The sequence below is a fragment of the Sphaeramia orbicularis genome, chromosome 21, assembly GCF_902148855.1.
Source record: "Sphaeramia orbicularis chromosome 21, fSphaOr1.1, whole genome shotgun sequence".
Classification (NCBI taxonomy): Eukaryota; Metazoa; Chordata; class Actinopteri; order Kurtiformes; family Apogonidae; genus Sphaeramia; species Sphaeramia orbicularis.
In genome coordinates, this window is record NC_043977.1 from 21,300,863 (window position 1) to 21,328,545 (window position 27,683).

At 35.7% G+C, this 27,683-nt stretch overlaps 1 protein-coding gene across 2 annotated transcripts in view; it reads left to right on the forward strand.

Moving 5' to 3' along the window:
- Nucleotides 1–10,142: 10,142 nt before the first annotated feature.
- Nucleotides 10,143–27,683, forward strand: part of tanc1b (tetratricopeptide repeat, ankyrin repeat and coiled-coil containing 1b) — a 121,413-nt gene continuing 103,872 nt past the window's right edge. For both annotated transcript variants that reach the window (XM_030124466.1, XM_030124467.1), the window contains exons 1-2: nt 10,143–10,255; nt 24,967–25,060. In XM_030124466.1, the coding sequence (XP_029980326.1) occupies nt 25,000–25,060 (61 nt within the window). In that variant the 5' untranslated portion in view covers nt 10,143–10,255; nt 24,967–24,999. The remainder of the gene's footprint in view (nt 10,256–24,966; nt 25,061–27,683) is intronic.

The following is a 27,683-nucleotide window of genomic DNA, read 5'->3' on the forward strand; positions in this document are numbered from 1 at the left end:
CTTCTTCTCGTGTTTTGTTGTCTGTGAACAGCCGAAATGTTATTTAATTTAATATTATTTATGGTTTATGTGATGGGGACAGACATGTATAGATAAACTGAGCCTCATTTATGTATCGTAGTGTTTGTAGTTGGTGCTAATTTACAACCAGAATGCCTTTTACAAAATTAAAAAAGCAAAATATCAATTATGAAGTGAGTACAGCAAAATATTGTAAATAAAAAGTGATCATAACAGGACACAAGAAAGGTTAGAGTTGAAGCCAGAAGTTTAAATACACTATAAAAAGATAAAACTTTTATTTCCCATTCACTATTTGATATTAAATCAGACTAAACTTTTCCTGTTTTAGGTCAATTAGTTTTCCTAAAATAATATCTATTTACTAATAACAGAATTATGACAGAGTTTTTTTTGTTTTTTTTTTTTAATCAGTTTTTAATGATAAAAAAAATACTTGCTTCTTAAACTTTCACTTTGCTGTAATGTGGATTTTTGTAGATTTGCTTTTTTCATCCTTTGTGGAGGTGATGTACTGTTAAATAATCCTTCAAAAGATGTAATTATAGTCTGTTCCACTGATTTCACAGACAGATACAGAGCCGAGGGTTAGGTTTTGGGGAATTCTCATTTCTATTCATATCAGTAATTATTCTGATAAATGTCAACTCATTATTTATGTAAAGACTTTTTTTCGGTCCTGAGTGAAAACTGTGAATCCATGCGGTTATTTGTGGTTCATAATGTTTCAATTGTCAGAAGATGAAAATCCTAACAGCAATGGAAAATTCCTAAATTAAACTATGTAAAATTAAAATTGAAAGAATGTTAAATAGTATGTAAACAACAAAACATGAAACATTTTGTGTTTTATTTAACTGTGAACAAAACAAAGACAAATACAGACACATTTTTTTTTACCTTAAATAAAAATGTTGCCGTAATCACAGTTGATGTCCAAGGAAAACTATCATTATATGTGACACAAAAAAACAAAACCGTTACAAGTGGTTCCAGGTACAACAAACCCCGCCCCTCACAGGTATTATAGCTTATTTTGGCATCGATCCAGCTGATGTCATCATGTCTATGCATGTGCTGAAGTCAGCATATCAATTGCCTCTATATATGTGCCAAGTTTGAAGTAAATTGAAACAAAATTGATGTTTTAATAGACTTGTGAAATTTTGCCCATTATAAGTAAATGGGGAAAAAAAGATTTTAAAAATTCATTACAAATTTGAATTTTGACCTACTTTTCCCAAAATATAATCACATCTATTCTGGGTCACTGGTAATCTATAAACCCAATTTGGTCTGAATTCAACCAATAGTTTTGCTGCTATAAACATGTGAAATTTCGCCCATTATAAGTAAATGGGAAAAAAAAAGATTTTAAATATTCATAAAAAATGTGAACTTTGACCTACTTTTCCCAAATTGTAGTGAGATCTATTCTGGGCCACTGGCAATCTATAAACCCAATCTGGTATGAATTAACAAACAAACAAACAAACAAACCAAACCAAAAAAAAAAAAAAAAAAAAAACACCCTTTGCCTCTCCTTCAGGGGGGCGGGGTAAAAACTAAATCAGGGGTCTCAAACATGCGGCCTGGGGGCCAAATGCGACCTGCCAAAGGTTCCAATCCAGCCCCTGGGATGAATTTGCAAAGTGCAAAAATTCCACAGTCAAGGCTGTGGAACTCATTTTCATTCAGGTTCCACATACAGACCAATATGATCTACAGTCAAATAATAACAGCAGAATAACCTACAAAAAAGAATGACTCCATATTTTCATCTCGGTTTGTTGTGAAAAATACAGTATTACATTATGTCTATAAATAATGACAACTTCAAATTTTTGTCTTGTTTTTAGTGCAAAAAATAACATTAAATTATGAAAATATTTCCATTTACAAACTATCCTGCAACAATAAAATGTGAATAACCTGAACAAATATGAACAACCTGAAATGTCTAAAGAAAATTAAGCACAATTTTAACTATTTTCTGCCTGTTACTCTGTGTTTAGTCTCTTTGTAGATCCAGTCTATAATGCACATGTATAAATGATAAGTTGGGGCATAATATTGTTAAAATTGCACTTATTTTTCTTAATAAATTTCAGTTGTTTTTTTTTTTTTAAGGTTAATCACATCTTTTTTGTTTGAATAGTTTATAAAAGTAAATATTATCATACTTCTGTGGGGGGGTTTTGCACTAAAACAGAGACAAAAATTTGCATTTGTCATTATTTATAGGTTATTATGCTATTATTTTACTGGTCCAGCCCACTGGAGATCAAATCGGACTAAATGTGGCCCTTGAAAGAAAATTAGTTTGACACCCCTGAAATAAATCATTGAGAGTTTTGTTTAAGTGAGCAGTAAAAGTTGGGACTCCTGCAGGAATTATTACTCCCAGTTGTCAATTTATGTTTTTATTTATTTATTTATTTTCTGAATTTCTTTAATCTCTAGAAGTGTTTTTTCCCAGTAAAGTTAAGTGGTAAAATGCCAGTAGTAGGGAAAAAAAAGCAGAAGAATAATTCTGTTTCAGATCTGTATGTGTTCATATGTGGGGCGTCTCTCGCTTGCATCAGTTCACAAACAATATCTGCTTGTTTGTTCGCCTGAAAAGTACTTGATGATAGCCTTGTAAACACAATGTGCTGACCTTAAATCCTGTGTGATGCTCATGCTGTTCACACATGCCTCTGATACCATCTGTGAGTCCGGTTCAGAGGCCTCTCCAGCTCTGTTTGAGGAGCGGAGCAGTTGGTGGTCCTCTGACTTTGCAGACATAGTGTTTTTCACTGCCAGTGTCTGCCCATTCCCAGCCATCTGAGGAGCCTCGCTGACCCCCTGACGCCCACCGCACTGCTGAGAAAACACCACACCAACTGAGGAACGACTCACACAGAGGACGGGGATGACCTGCAGGATGTGGCTCTGAGTCACAAAAAGAAACAGGCTTTTATCAACACCAGTACTGTGTTCATTATGGAGTAATTACACTGCGGATACAGAGGAAACTACACACACATGCTCATGATATTCATATTGTCGCCTCATGGGGGCGCTGTAGACTGAGGTGGAACAAGACCACAACGTTACAACACACAAAACCTAAATGAACTGGGCTGCACAGATGCTTTTTGAATTTAGATTAGAATTTAACCCATAAAGACCCAGTGCTACTTTCCAAACAATTTTTCTCTAGATTTAACCTCCCTTAACCCAAAAAGACCCAAACATCCACCGTCAACCAAAACAATCTACTGATCTAAACTGTTTAAAACTTGTTATAACACTAATTCTATCAATACATGTAAATAATTGGTGTAAAATGCAGTTATTCGTCTTTTCATGGTCATCAGATATGACCCATTTGGACGTTCAGAGGCTCCATAGTTACCGTGGAAACACTGTCATCTTCTACAACATTGATTCACCAGTAAAACCCATGGAGTTGGATCAATGACAGTGGATGGACACACTGGGTTTATTTATGTTCAGTTAATGATATATTTTACTGAAAAAGACACTTTTTCATCTGTTTTTTTCTGTTTTGATATAATAACCTTTGACTTTATTCTGAGCTTTCATGAACATCTACATCAGGGTTGTTAAAAACCCATTTTCTTTCAGGGGCCACATTCAGCCCAATTTGATCTCCAGTGGGCCGGACCAGTCAAATAATAGCATGATAGTCTTTAAATAATGACAACGCCAAATTTTTTAGTGCAAAAAATAACATTAAATGATGAAACTATTTCTATCCAAAACAAAAAAGATGTGAATAACTGGAAAAAAACTGACATTTCTGAAGAAAAATAAGTACAATTTGATCAATATTATGCCTCAACTTATGATTTATACATGTGCATTACAGATCAGATCTACCAAGGCACAAAACAGGCAGAATATTGTTAAAAATGCACTTATTTTTCTTTAGACATTTCAGGTTGTTCATATTTGTTCAGGTTATTGACATTTTATTATTAAAGAATATCACAATTTAATGTTCTTTGCAATAAATCAAAGAGAAAAAACTGGTGGTGCCATTATTTACAGGCATAATGTCATATTATTTTTTTCACATTAAACCAAGAAGAACATTTGGAATCATTATTTCTAGGTTATTATGCTGTTATTTTGGAGTTTGATGCTCTTGACTGTTAATATCTTCAGGGTAATTTTTGCATTTTGCACTTTGTAAATTCATCCCGCAGTCCAGATTGGAACCTTTGATGGGCCGGTTTTGGACCTCGGGCCGCATGTTTGACACCTGTGATCTACATGATCATAGAAAAATAGATGATTTTCACTGGAAAAAAGGCAAAATTGAGAGGATAATATTGAAATAAATAGTGATAAATCACTTAGGAAAGGCTAGAGAGAAAAAAGCCACAAAAGTCATACTAAGTCCTTATGGGTTAAGTGATTTATCATCATTTATTATAATATAAAAGAATTATAATATAATATAATATAATATAATATAATATAATATAATATAATATAATATAATATAATATAATATAATATAATATAATATAAACGACAAATTTCCCCACGGGGACCAATATATTAAATCTAATCTAATCTAATATTATCTTCTGTATTTTGTTTTTTCAGTGTAAATCGTGTATTTTCTTATATTTAATTTACTGATCATGTAGATGTTCATTAAAGCTCAGATTACAGTTGAAGATTATACCAAAAAACAGAAAATTTAAGAAAAAGTGACTTTTTCAGACAAATATATCAATAACTTCACATAAACCAGGTGTCTCCATCCACAGCCATTTGTCAAACTTCATGGGTTTTATTGGTGAATCATTGTTGTAGAAGATGATGGTGTTTCCACGGTAACTACAGAGCCTCTGAGTGTCCAAATGTTTCATATCTGATGACCATGAAAAGATGACAAACTGCATTTTACACCAACTATTACATGTATTGATAGAATTAGTGGCTCAACAGGTATTAAACAGTTTAGACCAGTAGATGGTTTTGGTCGCTGATAGCTGTTTGGCTCTAAATGGGCTTTAATCACAGTTTATTATAAAGTGGAATATGATTGAATTTCATTGCAGTTCCTGTTAAAAACAATCTACTTTGTGGTTAAGGTTCTTTTACTTTCTAATGTCTACAGCTTTGAAAAACAACAAAATATCATGCTGAAAGTCATTAAAATGAGAGCTGCTCCCCCTTCTTCACTGTAAAACCCAGAATTTCTGTATTTATAAATCATTTTCCATTTCAGGGGTTTGTCTATTGGAACAGTAATTACCAAAGTTTTTCAGCTCAAGTCCCAAAAGTTCAATATTAAATCTCCTCAGGACCCAAATTTACCAAATTCCATCATGAATGACATCTTTTTATGTCGCTTTTTGCTTGTTGCTTCCTTTGCGCCACTTTTTCCTCATTATTTTACACTGTTTTTTATCTTATGTTTTGTTTTGTCTCATTTTTGTCTTTTATGATTCCAGTCTCTGTGTTACATTTCACATGGCTTCTACAAGGTCAACCTTCATAAACACTCTCATTCTTATCTCAAGAAGAAAAATACGTTCACATATCATATTAACCCTTTCATGCATAGTGGTCACTACAGTGGACAGTTGTTCTACAGCTGTTCTCTTGTATATTCATGGATTTGTTGTTTTACTTTCATATCAGCCAACAAAGTGGATGCTTATGCACCATCCCACACATTACAATTCATCCCATTACTTTAACTTTCCTGTTCTTGGTAAACCTGATCTGCAGTAACATATCTGAGTGTAAATCAATTGCTAATTGTTATTAGACTGTAATTAACAATTTTTTTAAAAAACAAAAACATGTTGTTTTTTTTGCATATTATCTGAGTGTGTAATAGCTAGTATTATAGTATGTTAAAATGTGAGAAAATATCAGACTAGCAGAATTAAAAATGTTTTTATTTAATAGTTTTCACACAGTATGTCACTTCAAAAATGAAACACATGGTGTCCAGCTGAGTGGACATTTTTGTAACTTCATAAAAAATAGGTTCATAAAAAAAAATTTCAAGCAATTTTTTTTTCATGCTTAAGGAGGAATAAAAATAGTCAGAAAAAAAATCTCATAATTCATGCATGAAAGGGTTATTCTTATCTATTTTGCTCTAGATTTGGTAAAAACAAACAAACAAACAAACAAAAAAAAGGTTGCATTTGGGAAAGGCAGATGTTTCTCTCAGTGAATGTGCTGTGATTTCTGTCGAATTGCTCTTGTAAAAATTACCCGCTGAATAGATGTTTTCCACAGGTGACATTTTGTCTTGTCGCGGCAGAAAATGCGTTCCACACAGGTGCATCAGCTCTGGGGTCTTCGTTTCCACATGCAGTCTTACTTTCTGGGACATGAAACTTACTAGGATCGCTTGTATATCAGCTGGGAAAGATCCATCACAATCTGTTAAAAGATATTTGGGATGTTGCAGATCCTGGTAGAACCACAGAGAAGGAACATGAAGCCAGATTTGGAGCGGAAAGGGCTTCAAAAATACACATGATTACATAATAAACTGTTATTTTGACAGAGTAAAGGATAAATGAACTGGAAGCGAAGTGTACCAAGGGTAAAAGTACTCCTTATAAACAATGGCTCCTTCTAGAGTCATAAATTATGAATGTAAAGCAGCATCTTAATGTAGTTTCCAGCCCGGATGGTGCTATATTATTTTATATACCCTTGGATGTTTTATGCATCTTATTTTATGCATGTAATTTTATGACGTACTTTGCCTATATTTGTGTATAATCAATGCACAACATAGAAAATATCTGCACACAAGATTTGCATATCCTACAACCAGTGAGTGAAAGCAATCCACTGTAATCGGTTTCGAGTAAATGTTATAGGTTTAAGATTTTATGGCCCACAAAACAAATGCATCAAGGTTTACTGCTGATTGTAGATCAGACTATATGGAGCCAGGTTATTAAAACATAAAAAAAACGAAAACAAAAACAGAATTTAATAAATAATTATCTATAAAACACACACAAAAAAACCCTTCGAGTGTATTTCTTAACTTCTAACATGAATTTTTCATTCAATTCACATTTTAACCTCATTATAAGCTTATTTTTGTGTTTTGATGCAATTAAATGAATGTTTATCTATATGATGCTCATTACTCAGCAGAATTATTAGATTAAATTGATTGGTTGCTTTTACATTAGACTTAATTAGGTTTTTTTTGTGACTAAATGTAAAAATGTTCAAGTTTTCATCATTTAAGTTTTAACATTTCAGCTTTATTATTAGCTTATTTTTGCGTTTTGATGCAATTAAATGAATGTTTATCTATATGATGCTCATTACTCAGCAGAATTATTAGATTAAATTGATTGGTTGCTTTTACATTAGACTTAATTTGTTATTTTTTTGTGACTAAATGTAAAAAGTTCAAGTTTTCATCATTTAAGTTTTAACATTTCACCTTTATTATTAGCTTATTTTTGCGTTTTGATGCAATTAAATGAATGTTTATCTATATGATGCTCATTATTCAGCAGAATTATTAGGTTGAATTAATTGGTTGCTTTGAAATTAGACTTAATATATTTTTTTATGGTGACTAAATGTAAAAAAGTTCATGTTTTTTCATCGTTTAAGTTTTTAACATCAGCATTTTAACCTTATTAGTTACTAATTGTTGTGTTTCTGTACTGTTTGTAGGATTCTAAAGCTTGAGCGTGTAATGAGCTACAAAAATACTAGAATATAAACTTCTTCTCTCTTCTTCCAGAAGTTTGTACATAGTTATTTTCTTCTTTTTTCAGTAACTTTAAGCATAAAGTTCTTTACTACATCAGAACAACTTATACATTCATAATAATAAGAACATTTTCTTTGACTGTTCAACCTTTTCTTACAATGAGAAATTATTATGTATATGGACCTAGCAAGATGTAAGGCTTGTTGTAATACTCCATACTTTGGTGTTTTGCATGTATTCACTATAATTAGGGACCGAGCCGAAAGGTAAGGCCCTCTCACACAGTGAGAGGCCTTGTTATTTATTATTACTGTTTCTACTGAGTGTTACATATATAATATTTATTGCTTTAATATTACAATCCTTATGCCTCCGTAACCCTGCAAATTTCCCTGTTGTGGGACTAATAAAAGATGTTCTTTTCTTTTTTTCTTTCAGCAGTTTCCAGAAATGGAGGGATTTTCAGTAATAGATTACCATGGCTGGATTACATTTTGTATATATATAAAAGAGTCCATATTCTTTATATTCAGGGTGTGTCTGAGGGCCACATAAAGCCCAATATGACCTGAAGTGGGCCAGATCAGTAAAATAATAACATAATAATAATAATAATAATAATAATAATAATAATAATAATAATAATAATAATAATAATATCAATTAAAAATTTATAAGCCTAATTTATATGTTTTAGAGTGAAAAAAGTACAATTACATTATAAAAATGTTTACATCTACAAACTATCCTTTAAAAAAATGTGAAAAACATGAACAACCATAAACAAAATGAAATTTATTAAGAAAAAAGTGCAATTTTAACAATTTATGCCATTATTGGGCCTCAGCTTCTCATTTTCACATGTTCATTACAACTTACAGATCATTGCAGATCTACAAATAGGCAGAATATTAGTACATTTACACTTAATTCTCTTAAGACATTTCAGGTTGTTCATATTTTTTCAGGTTATTCACATTTTTTTGTAAAAGGCTAGTCTGTAAATGTAAACATGTTTGTGTAATTTTACTTTTTTTTTTACACTAAAACAAAGAGAAAAAAATGTGGTTTTCATAATTTATAGTTTATTATGATATTATTGTACTGGTCTGACCCACTTTAGATCGAACTGACCTAAAATTATTTTAACATCCTTAATGGTTCACCCTTTCATGCACAGTGGTCACCACAGTGGACAGCTGTTCAAAAGTGTTCTCTTATATGGATTTTGTTGTTTTAGTTCCATATCAGCCAACACAGCGGACGCTTATGTACCATCCCATACGGTGTAATTCATACCATTACTGTAAATTTGCTGTTTTAGATAAACCTGATCTGCAGTAACATGCTTGATTGTAAAAAACAAACAAACAAAGAAACACAAAAAAACCCAAACTAATTGTTGTTAAACTGTAACTAACACTTTTTTTTTTAAAGGTTGCATGCTTTGTTTTGTTTTTTTTGCATATTATCTCCATGCAGGTACTGCTCACCAAGACGCTGCTCCGACCCCAACATCTTCAAATCCCTTTTAAAAACTCATTTATTTAAAATTGCTTTTAATGTTTAATCTTAATGTTTAATGCTTACCTGTTTTATATTTGTATACCTGCCTTTTGCACCTGTTTTTATCTGTTTTGATATGTCTGTTTCTGTATTTATCTGCTGCATGTAAAGTTTCTTTGAGTTATAGGAAAAGCACTATACAAATAAAATGTATTATTATTATTATTATTATTATTATTATTATTATTATTATCATTGTTAAAATGTGAGAAAACATCAGATTAGCAGCAATAAAAATGTTTTTATCTCATAGTTTTCACACAGTATATCAGTAAATACATGTTTCTTTGCTTCTAAAATTAAACACATGATGTCCAGCTGAGTGGACATTTTTGTAACTCCATGAAAAATAGGTTCATTTAAAAAGATTAAATCACTTTTTTTTTTCATGCCTACAGAGGAATAAAAACACAGGGAGAAAAAAAAATCTTGATTAAGGTTCTCATAATTCATGCATGAAAGGGTTAATTGTTAATGTCTTCTGTGTAATTTTTGCATGTCACTAATTGGATTGGACCCTTTGGTGGACCGGCTTTGGCCCCCGGGCCTCCTGTTTGGAAGCCCTGCTCTATAGTCTGGTCCAGTCCTGATCATTGTGTTAAAGTGGGACAGTGTAGTTTACAGTTGTACTAATGCATGTATTTTGCATCCTGTCATGTCCATGAGGCATGCACAATGAAGTGAGGAGGAGGAGGAGGAGGAGGAAGGCGGTGTGTGTGTGTGTGTGTGTGTGTGTGTGTGTGTTTGTGTGTGTGTATGTGTGTACCTCCTCTACAGATGACCTCATGCGGGCAGGGGGAGGAGCCGTGTCCCGGAGCCTACCTTGGTGTGGTGGATGAAGTGGGGAATGAGTTCGTGTGGAGATAGCTAGAGGACTGAGGGGGAAAAAACTTTTTTGGGTACTTTTATATCCATGACATTTATCAGGTAAGACTTAAATATTGTTAAAAGTGGAGTTTGTGTTGGTCTTCGTTTGTCCAGTTCAGTAAAGTGCGGAGAAGTGTTTGAGTGCAGTCTGAGTTTTAGTGGCATTTTCCTGGAGGAATGTCGGGACATGCCCCTTTAGCAGCCTTCACTGACAGCACCGACTTACTTTAATCCCACTTTAACCACTTTTATCTACTCACCCTTTGAGTCGGGGTTATTTTCTGTGTCTCTTTCTCTTTTAATACAAAGTTAACGTTACTTCTATTTTTTGCTAGGTTAGCTTACGTTAACCGCTTAATCAAACTGATTTCCTTCAGGTGACGTGAACGCAACGTAACGTCTGGTTTGTTTTGTACTGGTGCTACTAACCTAACAGCTAATACACAAATCCCACACTAAATAAACTAAACACCAGCCAGTATTAGTAGTTTACTTGTGTGTTGAGTCATTTTATTAGACGCTGTCCATTTGTATAGGAGAAAAAAAAAAAAAAAAGCATAAAGTTTGTTAATACGTAAAAATGCCAAACCCAACTGCGCGTGCGTTGTACGTTTTTTTTTTCTTCAAAATGAAATTTATTTTTTTTATTTTTTTACTGGTCTAACTTTTTTAACTAACCATCTGGTATGTTGAAAGAAAATATCAATTTTTCATTGTAGCTATATTAACTTTTACTATAAAAGTTCATTCTAACCTATAATTATGTTTTCTGCCCATGACCAGCTTCCTATTGCAAAATATGCCAACTTACTTACTATTCATGTCGTATTCTTCCTGAAGACTTTTTCTGAGTTTATTTCTTGGCTTATAAGTGTGTGGTCCTGTTTGATGCGTATGTTAGTCTGTATTTTGTGATTGGATGTGGTGGTTTTGAACCCAGAGCCCAACCCAGATAAAGGAGTATGCTTAAGGCTAAAGGACTGTAATCTAGCTCGCCCACATACAGCAGATTGAGTCATTGAAGTTTGACCAGATGACATTTGCTGTTTTCAGCATATTTTCACTTGAGGATTCCCCTTGTAACCCTGCCAGGTGCTTTGATATAAATGTTCTTTTGCCTCCTCCTGAAGAATAGCTTATAAATGTCAGGATGCAGCTTTGATCATTTTGAGTAGATGAAGTCATCCATTTAGTGTGCTGAGAAGTGTTGTGTTGAAGTCTGCATAACTTCACAACCTCTGGGCTTTCATGAATGAACCTGCCGCAACAGTTGCCGTTTCCTGTGTTGGGTTACTTGGCTCTGTCTAAGCTTCAAGGGCATTCTCACAAATATACACAGATTTTTACTTTAAAGTCAACAGGTGTAACAGGATTTGCTGCTCACAGTCATGCTGGATGATATCTGAAAACTAACTTTCCAACTTAATTTTAGGCAATGTCACGCTGATCATGAAACCATTACTGCTGATTTGCATGCTTTTGTTTCAAGGCTACAACAACTTCAATTATCTACGGACTGCAGCATTATGAGATATTTGCACTACAGAGCTCTTGTCTTACTCGAAGTGTTACAAGAGGCTGCCTCCCAGTATCCACAGAGCCTGGTTCCCATGGTCCTCAGCCAGTTGGCCAGTAACAGATGCTGGCATTGGGGTCTCATTGTCATGGCCGGGAGGGCAAAGTTATTAGAGCCAGTGACCTGACAGACAGCACATACTGAGTCGTTGTCAGTGATAATGATTATGATTTTGTGGCGAAGCATTTCCAGAGCTACAGTTTTAAAAATTATTTGTGAATCCTGAATCTAAATTAGTTTAATACAGGGGTGTCAAACTCATTCTTAGTTCAGGGGCCCCATACAGCCCAATTGGATCTCGAGTGGGCTGGACCAATAAATAATAACTGTGAAAAAAGTGAAATTACATGATGAAAATGTTTACGTCTACAAAGTATCCTTCAAAAATGAGTGAATAACATGAACAATCATGAACAACTTGAAATGTCTTAACAAAATAAGTACAATTTTAACAATATTATGCTTCAGCTTATCATTTACATATGTGCATTACAATGTACACATCGCAGTGGATCTACAAAGACACAAAATATTTAGTAACAGACATAATATTGTTAAAATTACACTTAATTCTCCTAAGACACTTCAAATTGGTCATATTTAATCAGGTTATTCACATTTTTTGTGAAGAGATAGTTGGTAAATGTAAACATTTTCATGTAATTTTACTTTTTTACACTAAAACAAAGAGGAAAATTTGGAGCTTTCATTATTTATAGGTCATTATAATAGTATTTTACTGGTCTGACCTGCTTGAGATTGAACTGGGCTGTCATTTTTGCATTGTACAAATTCATCCCGCAGGCCGATTTTGGCCGTATGTATGTTAACATCCCTCATCTTAACACTTCCAAATGAACCCCTAGTATGTAACACATGCAGGTCAAAAACTCTCATGAGAAACCTGGAGGGCCTCGGCGCACAAATCAATTGCAGTGACAGCAGATGACAGTAGATATGTGGTTTTGGCAAGAATTCAACAGCTTTGGTGAGGTGATCTCCCTGCTGATTCATGGGAACTCTCAAAGAAATGATTTCCTAAGTGGGTTATATTTAAGCACATACATAATGGGTATTATAAGGATTTTGGGATTAGATTTTATGGACGAGGCAAAATTATTGAGTTGGTTTTGGGGCATGTTGTGAAATAACGTTTTAATAACAGAAACAGTTCAACTCTCCTGGAGCTCTTGGAAGATGAATAAAGAGTTTTGTGTTTCATATTAGCTGTAGGGGGCACAATGAAATAAACGTGGTTACGCTTATTTTCTTTGTTGTCCCACAAAATGAAACTATTCACAGATAAGATATCATAAATGAGACTTCAGTTAAACATTAATTGATATTTGTAGGATAGCTGGGCAATCTGGACAGGAGATCATCTGACAAGCTTCTGAGGTAGAATCATAATCCATGATCTGAATCATAATTTTATATTCTATTATAAAATGTAGGCAAGATACAACCAAACCATAACTTGTCTTCTTCTAATTATCTCTGGTTTCTGGAAGCTTCGGTTGTGTGTGATGACTTTTTGTTGATATTGGACTACAAACTCTGCATTTTTGGATCAATTTGAGATGATATTATCACAGGACTTTGGAAATATTTAGATGAAGTAAACAAGAATCTACATTTCATCATTATTATTTTTTATTATGAATCTATTAATTACATCAATGTGACCTACTTTTTCCAGCGGGATTTTTGTAATGTATCAAAAATGTGTATATAAAATAATGTTGGCATTCAGAAGCCATGCACAAATGACAGGTAAAACAGTTGCACAAACTCAGCATGTTAGAGTGGACTAAAACCAAACAGCTTAGTGCCAAAGTATCACTATAAACAGACTCAAATAAACTCACTAGCCTAGTGACCTTTGGTAATGATATTAATGCAACAAATATCATAGCTGTTTGGAGAAGGGAAGATGGAATTATAACTGCAGAGTGTGGATGTTTATGTTGCTTTATATTTGGCCTTGGTTTCATAATTTCTACATCCTAAATACTCATCAAGAAAGAAAAGCTGTTACCAGTGTTGGGTCCAAGGATCATACACATTACCTGGTGTGAGTGTGTGGCATTGTGTAATTGTATTAGCTCGTTTCTTTAAGGCTCATGCTTGCGTTACAATTTAATTACCCCATTTCCCTGCAGGTCAACTATTATATGATTACAGAATGACAGCTATGCATTTTGAATTTAATTTCACTTACAGTCAAGATGTTGACCAGTCTCCTAGTATGAGACCTTTGTTTTACTTCCTAATTATCAATCTATCAAAGCAGAAATAGAGGATCTTCTGCTATGGGTTTAAATACTATGTGTGTGTGTGTGTGTTTCCATCAAATGTACACGTGCATATGTGCGCTCATGCTTGCCTGTGTGTATCTAAAGCACGTGTGTGTTTGGAAGTACCTTGTAACAGCTGTTACTGATTTACATTTTTGTCAAGCGTTTTTAAAAGCCCCAGAGATGGAGACAGAGGCAGAGACAGGGGGAGATGCAGAGGTGAAGAGCGCCTCAACCATAACCCACTGAAATGCAGCACTGGTGGAAAAAGTTGGGATAGTTTTAACTCTGTATGTAGTATCTGCTTAGAGGTGAGTCATTTTCTGGATACCGGCTCTGTTCATTTAGTAGAATGAGCATTTATTGTGACTGAGTCTTGTTTATTTTAGCAGCTCTCATTGCAAAAGCCACACAAATTACCATTGTGTCACAGCAAATGGAACACAACTAATTTAAAGAGATCTGAAAAGCTGATTCACTTGTCACTTCATTTGGTTTCTGTGTCTATATCGAGCAGCGAGTGGAGACAGATGAGCCTAGTTCTAATGTAGGAGAGTTAAAGAGCTTCAGACAGTGTATGACTTACGTATTTGTGAGGGCATTTTAGTGTTAATATGTAGTTCAATTCCTTGGAGTATCTCTCTCCTACCATGTAAGTGGTGCTTATCTGTGAAGAATCTTCATTTAAGGACCTTCTGGGTTTTCTTGAGTCCACTTGACAGTACTAGAGGCACATTGCAATCTTACTGCAGCTTTAATTTAATCATAACTCTGGCATTTGTTGCATGTCATCTATCTCACTTACCTAGGGTTTCTACCTCTGCATTCTGTCTGCTGAAAGTGAACTTAAATGGCAACCAGAGAGACCTCAGACTGGAACAGCTCTTAACCCTTGTAGGCTTTGTCATAGAGGTACACCAGAGTCTGGGACATCATAACTGGGCGTAAGACTCTTGGATAAATCTTGATTTACTGGTTTCCTGTCCTGACAAATGTAGTAGAAGCTGAAAATTGTTTATGTAACTAAAGCAACTTAGGTAAAGAAGTTGAAGTTATATCTGCAAAAAAAAAAAAAGATCCAATCAGCAATGATTATAGCAAGATTTACAAATAGTAACATGGCTTTTTTACACTTTAAGTATGGCCTGTTCTCATGTACTGAGCAGGATTACTCAGTTAACAGGTAACTTGGTGGAGGTTGCACTATGGATCTGTTGTCTGGACATGCCCTCAGAGCGGCCAGGATGAAAGAACAGGGTTGGTCAAAGAAGGTTCAGTTACAGTAGTAAAGTAAAAAAAGGCCCAGACTTGTTTGTTATTTCAGTAGATAACTACACAACAAAGCTAACTTGAATGATTTCATTATGTAAATATGAATGTGTGATTAATAATATATAGGTCAGTGTTCTGCATCACCGGGTAGTGGAGCGTATACTCTAACGTTTTCCAAATCAGGAGTGTAATATCTGGACATTTAAATGGAGAATAGAACTGTTTTTATGGAGTATGTGCTGCAGTAGACTAGTTCTGGTTCCACATGTATTTATAGTTTAGACATAGGCAGCTTGGTTACAGATGTAGACAGCTTTGTTTCTTAGCTGATGAGTTTCTAATCAACAGTTTAACACTAAAGCTATTTTAATCATTCACTAAGTGTAGTTAAAGAGAGGCTAAGAATAAAGCTGCCCCCTGACACTGACTAGTGGATGATGGCATTTTATCTACCGCTCTGAGCACTGGCTGAATACCAGTGTAAAGCCTTTTTCTCACCCACTAAACTCAGTCCATATTCATTCACTTCGTCTCTATCCTGCTAAGATCCTTATAAACAGGGTTCCCGCGGGGTCTTCAAAAGTCTTAAATTTACAAATTTGTATTTAATACCTTAAAAAACTCTTTAAAAGGTGTTAAATTTGATATGGTAGGTCTTAAGTTATGTTGCCATAAACTTGATCACTGTATTGTGTTTAAATATGTCCATTAAATGTCCAAGCTGCAAAGAAAGTAACATTAGTTGAATCAGTTCCACCCATTCCAATCCGACAATTTATACTGAAATTAGGAACCAATTATTGCTAACTTTGCAGCCCCGGTGAGAAATGACTCGGAATGGTGTGGGAATCAAGCCATTGGAGTAGATAAATAGTGCATTTTCTTACATTCTAGGAGTTATGAATTTTTGCCAGTATGACCATGAAATAGGCTGTGAAATGGGCATTAAATTTTCTTCTTAGTAGTCTTAAATAGGTCTTAAAAAGTCTTAAATTTAACTTGTAGAACCCCGTAGGAACCCTGTATAAAGTAATGTAACTGTTTGACCTACAAATCGAGGATGAGGAGAATCTTTCAAGTGTTTGCAGTAACTTCCTGTAGACTTTAAACACTCCTTGTTAATGTTTTACCCTTAATCAAATACCAGGCGCCCTGGGAGGCAAATGTCGAATCAAGTCTAGGAAACAATGGCCCTGCTTTATTTATTTTTTTACTCCAGCTGTATAGAAATCAGTGACAGAGCAATAAATTGAATCAGCTGCAGTAGCAGTAGTTAATAACCAAAACTCCGATTAAAAAAAAAAAAAGATTATTGTCATTCAGAGCTGGTTTTAGAGGACCATTAGTGTTGTAGATGGAAATGTTGAGAGAGTTCAAAGTGTCCATGAAATGAAAAGTGTGGGAGTGAAGAAAGTGACTTTGCATTGAGACTCATCATACATGTTAAATCACACATAAATCCGTTGCAAATTGATCCGTCAGACTAAATTAAAATAAATTATGTCTAAGTTTATGGCTAACCCAGTTTCGATTATATCGATGTGATCCCGGGTGAAAATTATTTGGCAGTGTCTCGTATAATTCTAATTTTAGCTTCAGGTTTACTTGGTTTGAAGAGCCTGGGGTGTAACTGTAAAGTCAGAATCATGATTACCCTCTAAATCGTGCCTTGACATTTCAAGATCAACTTAACTCAGGTTTCTCATGTTGTCACTGTCGAGACAGCGTATAGGCTCAAGTCTGACCTGATTCATCAGTCTTATTAGAAATGATCAAGGACGAGTGGTTTCAAAGGGAGAATCAGTCCTTCCTAAATGACAGTGTTTTTCCCATGGCAAGTCTTATGAGTAGATCAAGCCTGTTATCCTTTTTAATTTCATGCTGATCCATATGGCTACATGGATAGTCCTTCTCAATTAAATGAACTAGCCAGGGCCTGAGATGAAGGAGCACAGACCCACAGTTGAGTAAGTATTATGACATGAGATGTAACTTGGATTTATTTATTTCAAACTCACTGGCATAAAAAAGTGTGCACTGAATGTGGATGTGGCTGAAAAGTTCAAGTACATCTTTGTGTGTCCATTGATGTCTGTAGGACTACGCTGAAAGGTTGGAGATCACGTTTACTCTGTTGTTTATCATTTTTTTCCTTTTGCTTCTCGTCTAAACATTGAGCTAGAGAGGCTGACCAGGAAACACCTGAGCCAAAGCATGAAACATACTTAAAAATGCCTGCACTTTTGTTTCTCTTCCTTTAGTCGTGTTAGTGTGAATAACAACCCTTGTTCACAATGGCCAACTTTAAGAATCTACCGTCCTCCACACCTACTCCCTCCACTTCCTTCTTTGAGGCCTTGTTAGTTAACTTCCCATTGTTTCATGGACCACTTGAACTCCAGACTGAGTTTGCTTCCTGTACTCGGTGAACGAGCCACAGAAGAATGGATAATTATGGAGTTCACAGGAGGATTTTGAAAAAATCGGATCACCACACCGACCTGAAGGTCAGCCCATGGTGAGAATTTGTGTGTTACTATGACAACGGTGTGGCGAGTAATCAGTCATGTAGAATCAGTTAATGAAAGGTTGTCATGGCTTCTCAACAGAAAAGAGATGAACAGATAGGGTGGGAAATAGTTGTTTACTGGGGAAATGGTGAAGTTGATCTGAGCGCAGGGGTGCACTTTCTATTGTCTGCCACCTATCAGAGGACAAAGCAGGTTGTAACTCACCAGCCGCCAGAGCATCTGAAATGCTTCCCTGCCAGAGGCAATCAGGACAAACAATCCTATTTCCGTTCTATATATAGCTGGCTTCTCCGATTACTGTGGTATAGATGGCCCCATTAACCACATGTCACGTCAGCATTGTTCAGGTGCAGATCTTTTTCCTCCTCAGAACATGTGTGTGGACTTGAACTCCATCAGGTGAGCAGTGACCTGGGAAACATACATGTTGATAACCCGAGGCACCCCTTTACCACCTCAATTTCCAGTTCCTCTTTCTGAAAGGATGCTGGCTTTACCTCATTTGATGTGTTTCTTTTCTTTTTTGTAACAAACATCGAAAAACCACCACCTTTATAAACCATCTGTTACCCATGATTGCTAGTTTTATGAATGACAGAGTGTAAACAAAGTGACTGCAGGGTGATCTTCTTTTCTGTAATACAAATGTGGCAAAATTATGTTATAAATTACCAGCTGTAAGCCTAATTCATGTAGCAGATGGTAACTGGGGGCTTTTACTTGCTTTTGGATGGAAGACAAAGGAAATGTGAATATTGAGCATATATTTTGTCCATTTACCCAATGTGTTTCTCAAATACCCAGCTATTTGCTGTGGGACTATAAGGAGCCTCGTACCCAAACATCATTTTAATGCAGCGGTTTGTGCCTGACCTTGAGGGTTTGAGAAATATTCTTGTACTTGATGCCACAACTTCTGAGGAGATGCATCCAGAAACCACAGTTGTATTTCACCCAACCTCTGGAGAAGGGCTGCATAATATATCATTTCAGCATTGTTATTGTGTTGTTTCATCACAGAATAAGCAATGTCAAGTCAGGCAAGTTAATTTAAACACATCATGCAACAACTTTTTACTGCCTAATACAAAAGCAAAATGTGCACATTGCTTGCAGGAGAGTAGGAGAAAAATACTGAAAAGGAAAAAGAAAAGCAAGGTCAGTTTAAAGGAATTATTTCGTCTACAGAAAGGAAAAAGTCTTTCAGAAACGCAGTTATTGGATTCAGTACATTAATAACATAACTTTGATCATCCATGGCTCGTGTCATAGTTGGCCAGAGTATGCATGTGTCAGTGCAGTGGAAACATCACTGTTCCAGTACGTAGCACTCGTTCCTGTCAGCCCAGAGGAAGAAATATAGACAAAAATCACAGCATATACATGTTTTGCATTGTATTAATCATATACTGTTTATTCTAAGTTAAGGCTTATTCTTCCACTTAAGAAGAAAATAGCTCAGGAAGTAAAGCCATGTACTGTAGATGATAACTGAAGAGGTGGTGTGACAGTGGGAACAGACTGACTGTCTGGTGGTTGTGCTGGGGGAGGGGGATGGAAGGAATTTGTCATGTTGGCTTTTGGAGTTGCAAGAGGGCGTTTCTCATTTCCTTTTGGCTTAACCTGGGTGGTGTTTATTGTTACTGTGGAGATGAGCAGCCTGCTCCCACACAGACATGAGCAGTTCCACCATGTTCCACAGGTTCCTATCATGTGTTATATACATAGGCAGGTGCAGTGACAGTCCTCAGATCTGTCTCCTAAAACATCAGAGCCTGGGACCTACTGTTTTTTAGTTTTAGGTTTCTGTCATGCATCTATGTAAATCATAGATGTATATTTTGAAGGAGTACTCATGCTTCATCATAACTTGATCTCCTCGTTTATTTGACCGAGACATGAGGAAACTGGATCAGTCTGAGAAATGTAGTTATTAGGTAAGGGATAGAGGAAAGGGATTGGGCTCGAGCAAACACATTGAAAAGGATATGTCTGAGCAGCAAACAGTGCAGATGCAGCATTCAGAGCAACTGTAGTCCATACCATGACTCAACAGCAACATTAAATTTCAGTAAAGGGCAATGGATGTGACTTGTGCGAAAATCCTTAAGTGGATCAGATTTCAATATAAGCGACCTACAGATCTGGGACCAATAAAACAGTATGGTGGACAGTTTCTTTTGTTAAGTGGTGGTTAAAAGCAGTTGCATGTAGGAAGGAACTTGGTAGCAGTTTTCACATTACCTTTCTAATTTCAGGTTCTATCGTAGCCGAGGCAGTGAATCAGGCAGTGAGCCTTACACCTGTGATTTGCATGGTTAATTTTCAAAAAGCGCACCAAAAAAATGGCGTACGGCTTACTCAAAGCCGTGCTAATTATCAGTATAATTTTGTCTTATGTTGTCATGGCTAAATCCATCAATTTTTGACAAAAATGAAGCGAATCATCAATTAAATAATGAGCGGCTGTTCAACTTCCGGTTCTATACTCAGTCCACTAACACATGACACCATTGGTCAATTGATTCTGCGTGTCCAGAACTGGGTAAAGACAACCGTTTGGGCATCGTCAGACTGGATCAGCTCATCAGGTTGGCATATGGCCATATCCCAGTGCAGGAATTTCTTTTTGATGATGCAGTGGAGCTGTACATACAGCAGCCACACAGATGGTATTAAACAAGCAGAACAACAGACTCTAATGATAATATAGACTAATATAACTCTTATACCTAGTCATCTCCATCTTATATCAATTTTGAATTCATTTGTAATTCTAGTCACTGAAAAGTCTGAAATATGTTAATATTATATCTTAAATTTATTATAAATGTTTTAACATATAAAGGTAAGTTGTGTTCAGTTGTTGTTTTTGTCTAGATCGTTCAAACTTACCTAGTGTAAAATCTAAATCTATGGCTAATTGTCTTGTAATATTAAGCTGTTGTTATTACTAATCTTTTGAATAGTTAAAGCAAAATTTGATTATTTTCATGATTTAATTATTTATTTCTAAACTAGTTTTGCACATTTGTACATGGTTGAATACATGTTCTAAGCTGTTAAAATGTTGTTTGTGTATTGACATGGAATTTTCATTGTAATTATATTCAAGCCTGCCCCCTCATCACTTTAAATATGTATGACGGTGACACAGACGTACTAAGGCCTTGGGACCTAGCTATAGTTGGCAGATGCAACATTTCATAAAGAATAAAGGTGATATCCATTTGGTGGTTACATCCAGGTAATAGGATAGTAGAAACTCATACAGGTGATAGTATAAGGGTGCAGATAGTAGGAGCAATGTGCCAACCACAGGGGGTTTAGACAAGCAAGTGCAGAGAAGATTTGAATGAGGTAAGTCAGACAGGCACAGGTAGTTGTTCATAGAAACCATCACCAAAAGGCAAACGCACAAAGTCATTACCTGAAAATAAAAATAAATAAAAATTAACATTCACAATGCAAGAAATGAGGTTACCTTGATAGAATTAATAGCAAAAATGACAGAAAAGAAAATATATTGAATCAAATTCTAAATGTATTTTCCATATCAAAATATAACATTTAACATACCAAAATGCACTACAATGAAGCATTTAAGGTCTATTCATTCAAAATTTTCCCAGGGGAGGCCCCCGCATGTCACTTTTATGCCCGCCGGAATATTACACACCCTGTTTTTGTTTTTGTTTTTTTGTTTTTTTACACACCCTGTTCCTCCATTTCTGCCTAATACAGTGAGCCAAGGTGACATGATGTTAAAATTAAATCGATGTGACTCTCATACATATAGACTGGGACAAAGACAACAGTCCAATTAAATTTAGTTGAGCTGCGGTCATAGCATGACTAAGGTGTGCATGAGAATACATTAAATGACAGCTGTAGCGTTAACGTATAGCCAGTGCACAAACTCCTGCAGGTAAAATCAGACTAACCAACAATTTCAGTGATTAACTGCCTTAGATTCGCTTGCAACACCCCATGATGCAACTCATATACCAGATTTTATACTAGTATGCATCCACCTAACTCCAATGTCACAACTAATAAATGACCCCACTTTTAAAAACTTTATCTCCAGTATTTATGGTATTTTGCACTTTTTTTTTTTTTTTGCATACATTGTACAGCTGTGCTGAAAGTAGTCCTTTGCTCCACATCAGCTTTGCCACTTGCAAGCGTTGTTTACTTCTGTGTGTGTTAACATTGTTGCCAGTTGTGCCAGACACATAGCGTCCTGTGGGGGAATAGCCCACTCCCTGTGTTAACACTGAGATATGAGTCATTAAACACTGTGTACACCTAATACTGCAGTCGTTCTGACCTGTTGGATTTTTGTTTTTTGGATAAATGTGTAAGGAGAAAATGAATTGCTTTTGTGGAATATTAGCTGTCATTAGTGTTTATACAAAGACTTTTATGAGAGTCTTACCATCACACTGCAAGTGTTATTTGCCAAAGAACTTGACCTTTCTGATGACTTTTATTCGGCTTGCCTCCTTCTGCTGCCAAAGGGAAATAAAGTTATAGTTGCATTAAAAAGCACCTGACCTTTCTGATGTAATGATGTTAGTGTTTCCTTTTTTTTTTTTCTTTTTTTTTTACATTTAAACTAGTCTAAAGTCACAGTTATCAATATGCTAATACTTGGATTATTTGTATAACAGTGGGGGGTAATCATGCGCTACCTTGATAGATAAAAGTTTTTGAAAACACAAGGCCAGGCGAGTTAAAATACAGAGGCTCATTAGGGATTTACCTCTTCCACCTCCGTCTCCTATAAGTGATTCAGCGGATGCTCTGCTTCACAGTATTTTATCTGACACCATCAAGGATAAAACACAGAGATCAATAGCCTCTCCCTCAGCCACACGGAAACCTGGATATTTAAAGCTAGCTTCTGAGGTTGAGGGCTGAGTGCAAGGACTGTGTGTTTTGTTTGCAGACGGCACATCCTTATTTGGTTGAAATCATTATTTTCTTTTCATTGGGAAGATTACTCAGCTGCTATTAATATAGTAGGTTTAACTCAGCAGCCAATATTGTAGAGTTAGAGCAAAACTCCCACACAACAAATAACTATTTTAGCTGGTGCTGTGTTTTGTTAAATATGTTTTTACTCCTGTCCTTGTACTTGTAGCTATAAATAACGCTAAAGCAAACATGCATATGCAGGCATACTCAGATTGGGCCTACAGTCCATGTTAAACCATTTAACTGTAAGCATTCAAATTGCACACTAGCATGGGAACATCCATGATAAACGGTAGCAAACAACCAAGTTCAGCCACATAGCATCAATTACATGTGGAATTCAGGGCATTCAGGTATTTTCCTGCATAACAGGATAGAAGATCTTGTCCTTTTCTGTCTAAATATTACAGCATTCTTTCCATGCATGCCTTCACTGGTGGCCTGTAGGATTGGTAGTACTGTGGGAAAACTCCCAGGCGTGTGCCAGTTAAGCTGGATGTCATGCAAATATGCACTGTTTGATGTGATATAGTTTTTTAGGACACAGTTTTTTGCATTTTCTGATCAAGATGTTTTGGGTGTCTCAGGGAATTTGGCATGAAGTAGTAAAAGTGCATTCATAATATCAAAGTTGGGTGTTGAAGATGTACAAAACTCAACTCAATACGAATTAGAAAATCTGCTTAAAAACGAAACTTCTCTCAGGTCTGTGTAGACATGGCAGACATGCTGATGGCTATCTCACTACTTATATTATGGTTAAGTTGTAATGTTAGCTACATCTCACTGAGGCTTAATGTTAGAAATATTTTTAATTTAATTAGTGTTATTAAATAGTAAGAAATGCCAAAATTGCAAAATGGTAAATGGTCTGAACTTATATAGCACATTTTCTACACCTTCATGGTGCCCAAAGCGCTTTACAATTCCTCACATTCACCCATTCACACACACACTCATACACCAGCGGGTGACTGCTGCCATGCAAGGCGCTGCCTGGCCCTACTGGGAGCAATTTAAGGTTCAGTGTCTTGCCCAAGGACACTTCGACATGTGGACAGACGGAGCCAGGATTCGAACCGCCAACCATTTGTCATTGGATGACCCGCTCTACCAACTGAGCCACAGCCGCCCCAAAATCTAGGTCATTCCTTTCTTGCTCAACAAAACTTTAAAATGCTGCCTGTTTGCCTCTTGTAATGTAGTAATTACCTCCGCCAAGGAGGTTATGTTTTTGCCAGGGTTTGTTTGTTTGTTTGTTTGTTTGTCTGTCTGTTTGTCTGTCCGTTAGTGTGCAACATAACTCAAAAAGTTATGGACAGATTTGGATGAAATTTTCAGGGTTTGTTGGAAATGGGATAAGGAAGAAATTATTACATTTTGGTGGTGATCGGGGGTGGGGGGGCCCACGGGGGGGGGCCACTGATCAGCCTTGGCGGAGGTCTGCGCTCTCCGAGTGCTTCTAGGTGTTAATGTGTTTCACCAGTCATATATGGCATATTAGAAAGAGATTTTTTTTTTGTGTCAAATTTTGTTTTCAGTTCATGTTGCTAGAAAACAATCAATTAAAATTGTAAACTGTCCATAACATTGAAAAAAAAAAAAATCAATCAAGATGTCATTTTTGGCTGTATCAGTTGGCAATATCCAGAGAAAGAGATATTTTACAAGCTGTAGTGAGGTTTTTTGTACCTATTAAGCAGGGGCAACTGACAGAAAATGTTATTATTATAATGATTGGTTTAATGTTAGTTTACATGGTTAGTTGTGCTTTGTGCTAATAAATGTACTCTGATTAAACCTTAGAAAAATTGAGGGTTTTTGAGAATACAGCATACCAAAACATAATATTGCAATACTCAAGTGTATAAATGAACATAAAATACACCAGCAGAATGCTGTTGTGGATTCTTGAGGATTTGGGTTTCGGGTGTATTTGATTACGTGAATTATCTTCTGATTAACAAGTCAAGACAGGGAAGATGTATTTGTGTTTTTAGGTGATTTCTCAAGGTGTTTTCCATGGTTTTCACTGAATTTATGGTGTCCTATTATGGTTGGAAGAGACTTGATTTTTTTTTTTTTTTAATTTAGGTTTTCTTTTTCCTGCAGGGGCTCTACAGAGAGGATTTCAGGAATCTTGCCATGTTCAAGGCAGTGCTGAAGAAGAACAGAGATGGAGGAAAGGGAAGCAAGAAGGATTCAGGTAAGTGGAAAGAAACAAATGACCTGAACCCAAATGTCAGACACATGTCCCCTTTCAGACGTAGATGGGAAAACTGTTGTTATATCGTTGGTCATAGATTTTTAGGAGGTCTTCCTGGTGCTGACTTTTGTAGGAAGGGTTTGTTGTGATATATGGGTGTTGATAAAACTTAAGATGGCACATGTTCAGGTGAGTTACATTGAACTGAAGTAAACAGAACTGAAGATGAAAGCGCTAAAACACTTCTAAATCTTAAATACTTGGAAATATGGTCACCTTAGCTATCATTTGTAGCAGTTGCCTTAATATAAATGGTCAGTTATTTAGTTTTACCACTAATATATATGACACATTTTCTTTGAAGAGCACTCTGCGGGTTTAAATGATTACCACAGAATTAAATGCTCACGTTTATGCAGGAAAACATGTTTGCACAAAAGAAACAAAGATAAATATTTCTTCTTAAGCACTGTCTGAAAAGCAGTTAAAATGAATAATCTTGCAAACTTTTCATTGTTTCTCTTGCTTAAAAATGAAATCATTTTAATGCTGTGTTTGTGTAAGCACAGACACAGTAACTCACACAGTGCTTTTAAAAAAACATTGGTTGCAGAGCTGGGAATTTTGTTGAACATGACACTTAGAAGAAGTTGGAGATAAGAACAGACAGAGAATGCAGCAGTGCAAGAAAACAGCTATTGTTTGAAAAGCACCTGTACAGTACTTGGTTGGCATCATTTGGGAAATTCAGCAGTATAGATGTAATCAGAAAATGTCACTAACCCAGAAGTGAGCAAGTGTCTTAAAAGTTGTTAAACTTGTCTTAAAGCCTGTCAAATTTTTTTAATGTATTTTTTTGTTTTGGCTTTGAGATTGGTGCCTGAGATGCGGTCTATTGTTAACACCAGCGTAAGAGATTTTCACAATTTGTTCTGTATTAAAATATGCAAGTAAATACCTCACTCAGAAATTTCAATACTTGTACTTCTTGTAAAAAATCAAATGATAACAAGAGGTTATTGACAATATGAAACAGCATCACACCAAACACAAGAAATCGTCTGGTTACTAGTTCACCTCTGCAGTCATATTTATGTAGAAGTCTTTCAAGTTATTTTATTCACTTCCTCAATCAGGTCACACAAAGAGGGAACGTTTTTGTAGTAGATGGAATACATTAAATGAAATCAAAAGTTTGATGTTTGGTGGTGGTGATGATGAAGTCATCTGATCATGGTCTAGTTTGTTCACTTTGTGATCAGGTATAAATTAATTTCAGTTATGAAAATTATCTTGCTGATAAAATGTGCAAGCATGCTACATACAGGGTGGGGAAGCAAAATTTACAATGAATATTTAGTTGTTTTTTCTCAGCAGGCACTACGTCAATTGTTTTGAAACCAAACATATATTGATGTCATAATCATACCTAACACTATTATCCATACCTTTTCAGAAACTTTTGCCCATATGAGTAATCAGGTAAGCAAACATCAAAGAGTGTGTGATTTGCTGAATGCACTCGTCACACCAAAGGAGATTTCAAAAATAGTTGGAGTGTCCATAAAGACTATTTATAATGTAAAGAAGAGAATGACTATGAGCAAAACTATTTACGAGAAAGTCTGGAAGATACTATTAAAGAAGAATGGGAGAAGTTGTCACCCGAATATTTGAGGAACACTTGCGCAAGTTTCAGGAAGCGTGTGAAAGCAGTTATTCAGAAAGAAGGAGGACACATAGAATAAAAACATTTTCTGTTATGTAAATTTTCTTGTGGCAAATAAATTCTCATGACTTTCAATGAACTAACTGGTCATACACTGTCTTTCAATCCCTGCCTCAAAATATTGTAAATTTTGCTTCCCCACCCTGTATAAACTTGATTTATCACCATTTATTGTAGTATTATCCCCTGTATTTTGCACGGTCGATGAAACTGGGGCAATACTAGCTTCCAGGTTGGCCTAAAAAGATACGTCATCCCTGAAGCACTCTGTACTGTGTGTTTCAGCTATAATACAGCATCTGTCAGCCATCCATACTTCATAGAATCATTACATGTGTGAACTGTCAGTAAAGAACAGGTCATCTTCATTATACAGTATTGACTTTGGCAAAAACCTCACCACGGTGTCATAACAGATGTTTTCTTTACCTTTGAAAATCTGCTGTATTTTCCAACATGACTAAGCATGAATCACTCTCAGGAAAACATTGTTGACTAGTCTCTTGCTCACACAATGGCCCCCTTCAATGATGTGTCTTGACATAGAAGATTGACCATTTATGCTTATACTGCACCTTCCAGCCCAGACTTGCTTCACTACCTCAGGACCGGTTTTAGCTTGTAGTCTGCTTTAATCAGACACTATACACTGCGGCCCCATAGATGACATGAGATCTTTTACTCAGCGCTCAATGTTAACATTAATAGAACTGGACTTTGCTTTCTTTCCATGTCTTTGTTGCACTGGCAGTAGCAAGTTTAGTAGGTTTTTTAGGCATTGTTTTTTATGAACTACCTGTCTAGCCTGTATGAATCACTTGGTGATAACCCAGCTTTCCTGTAATCCAGACACACACCTTCACACACAGACAACTCAGGAGGTCCTGGATGTGA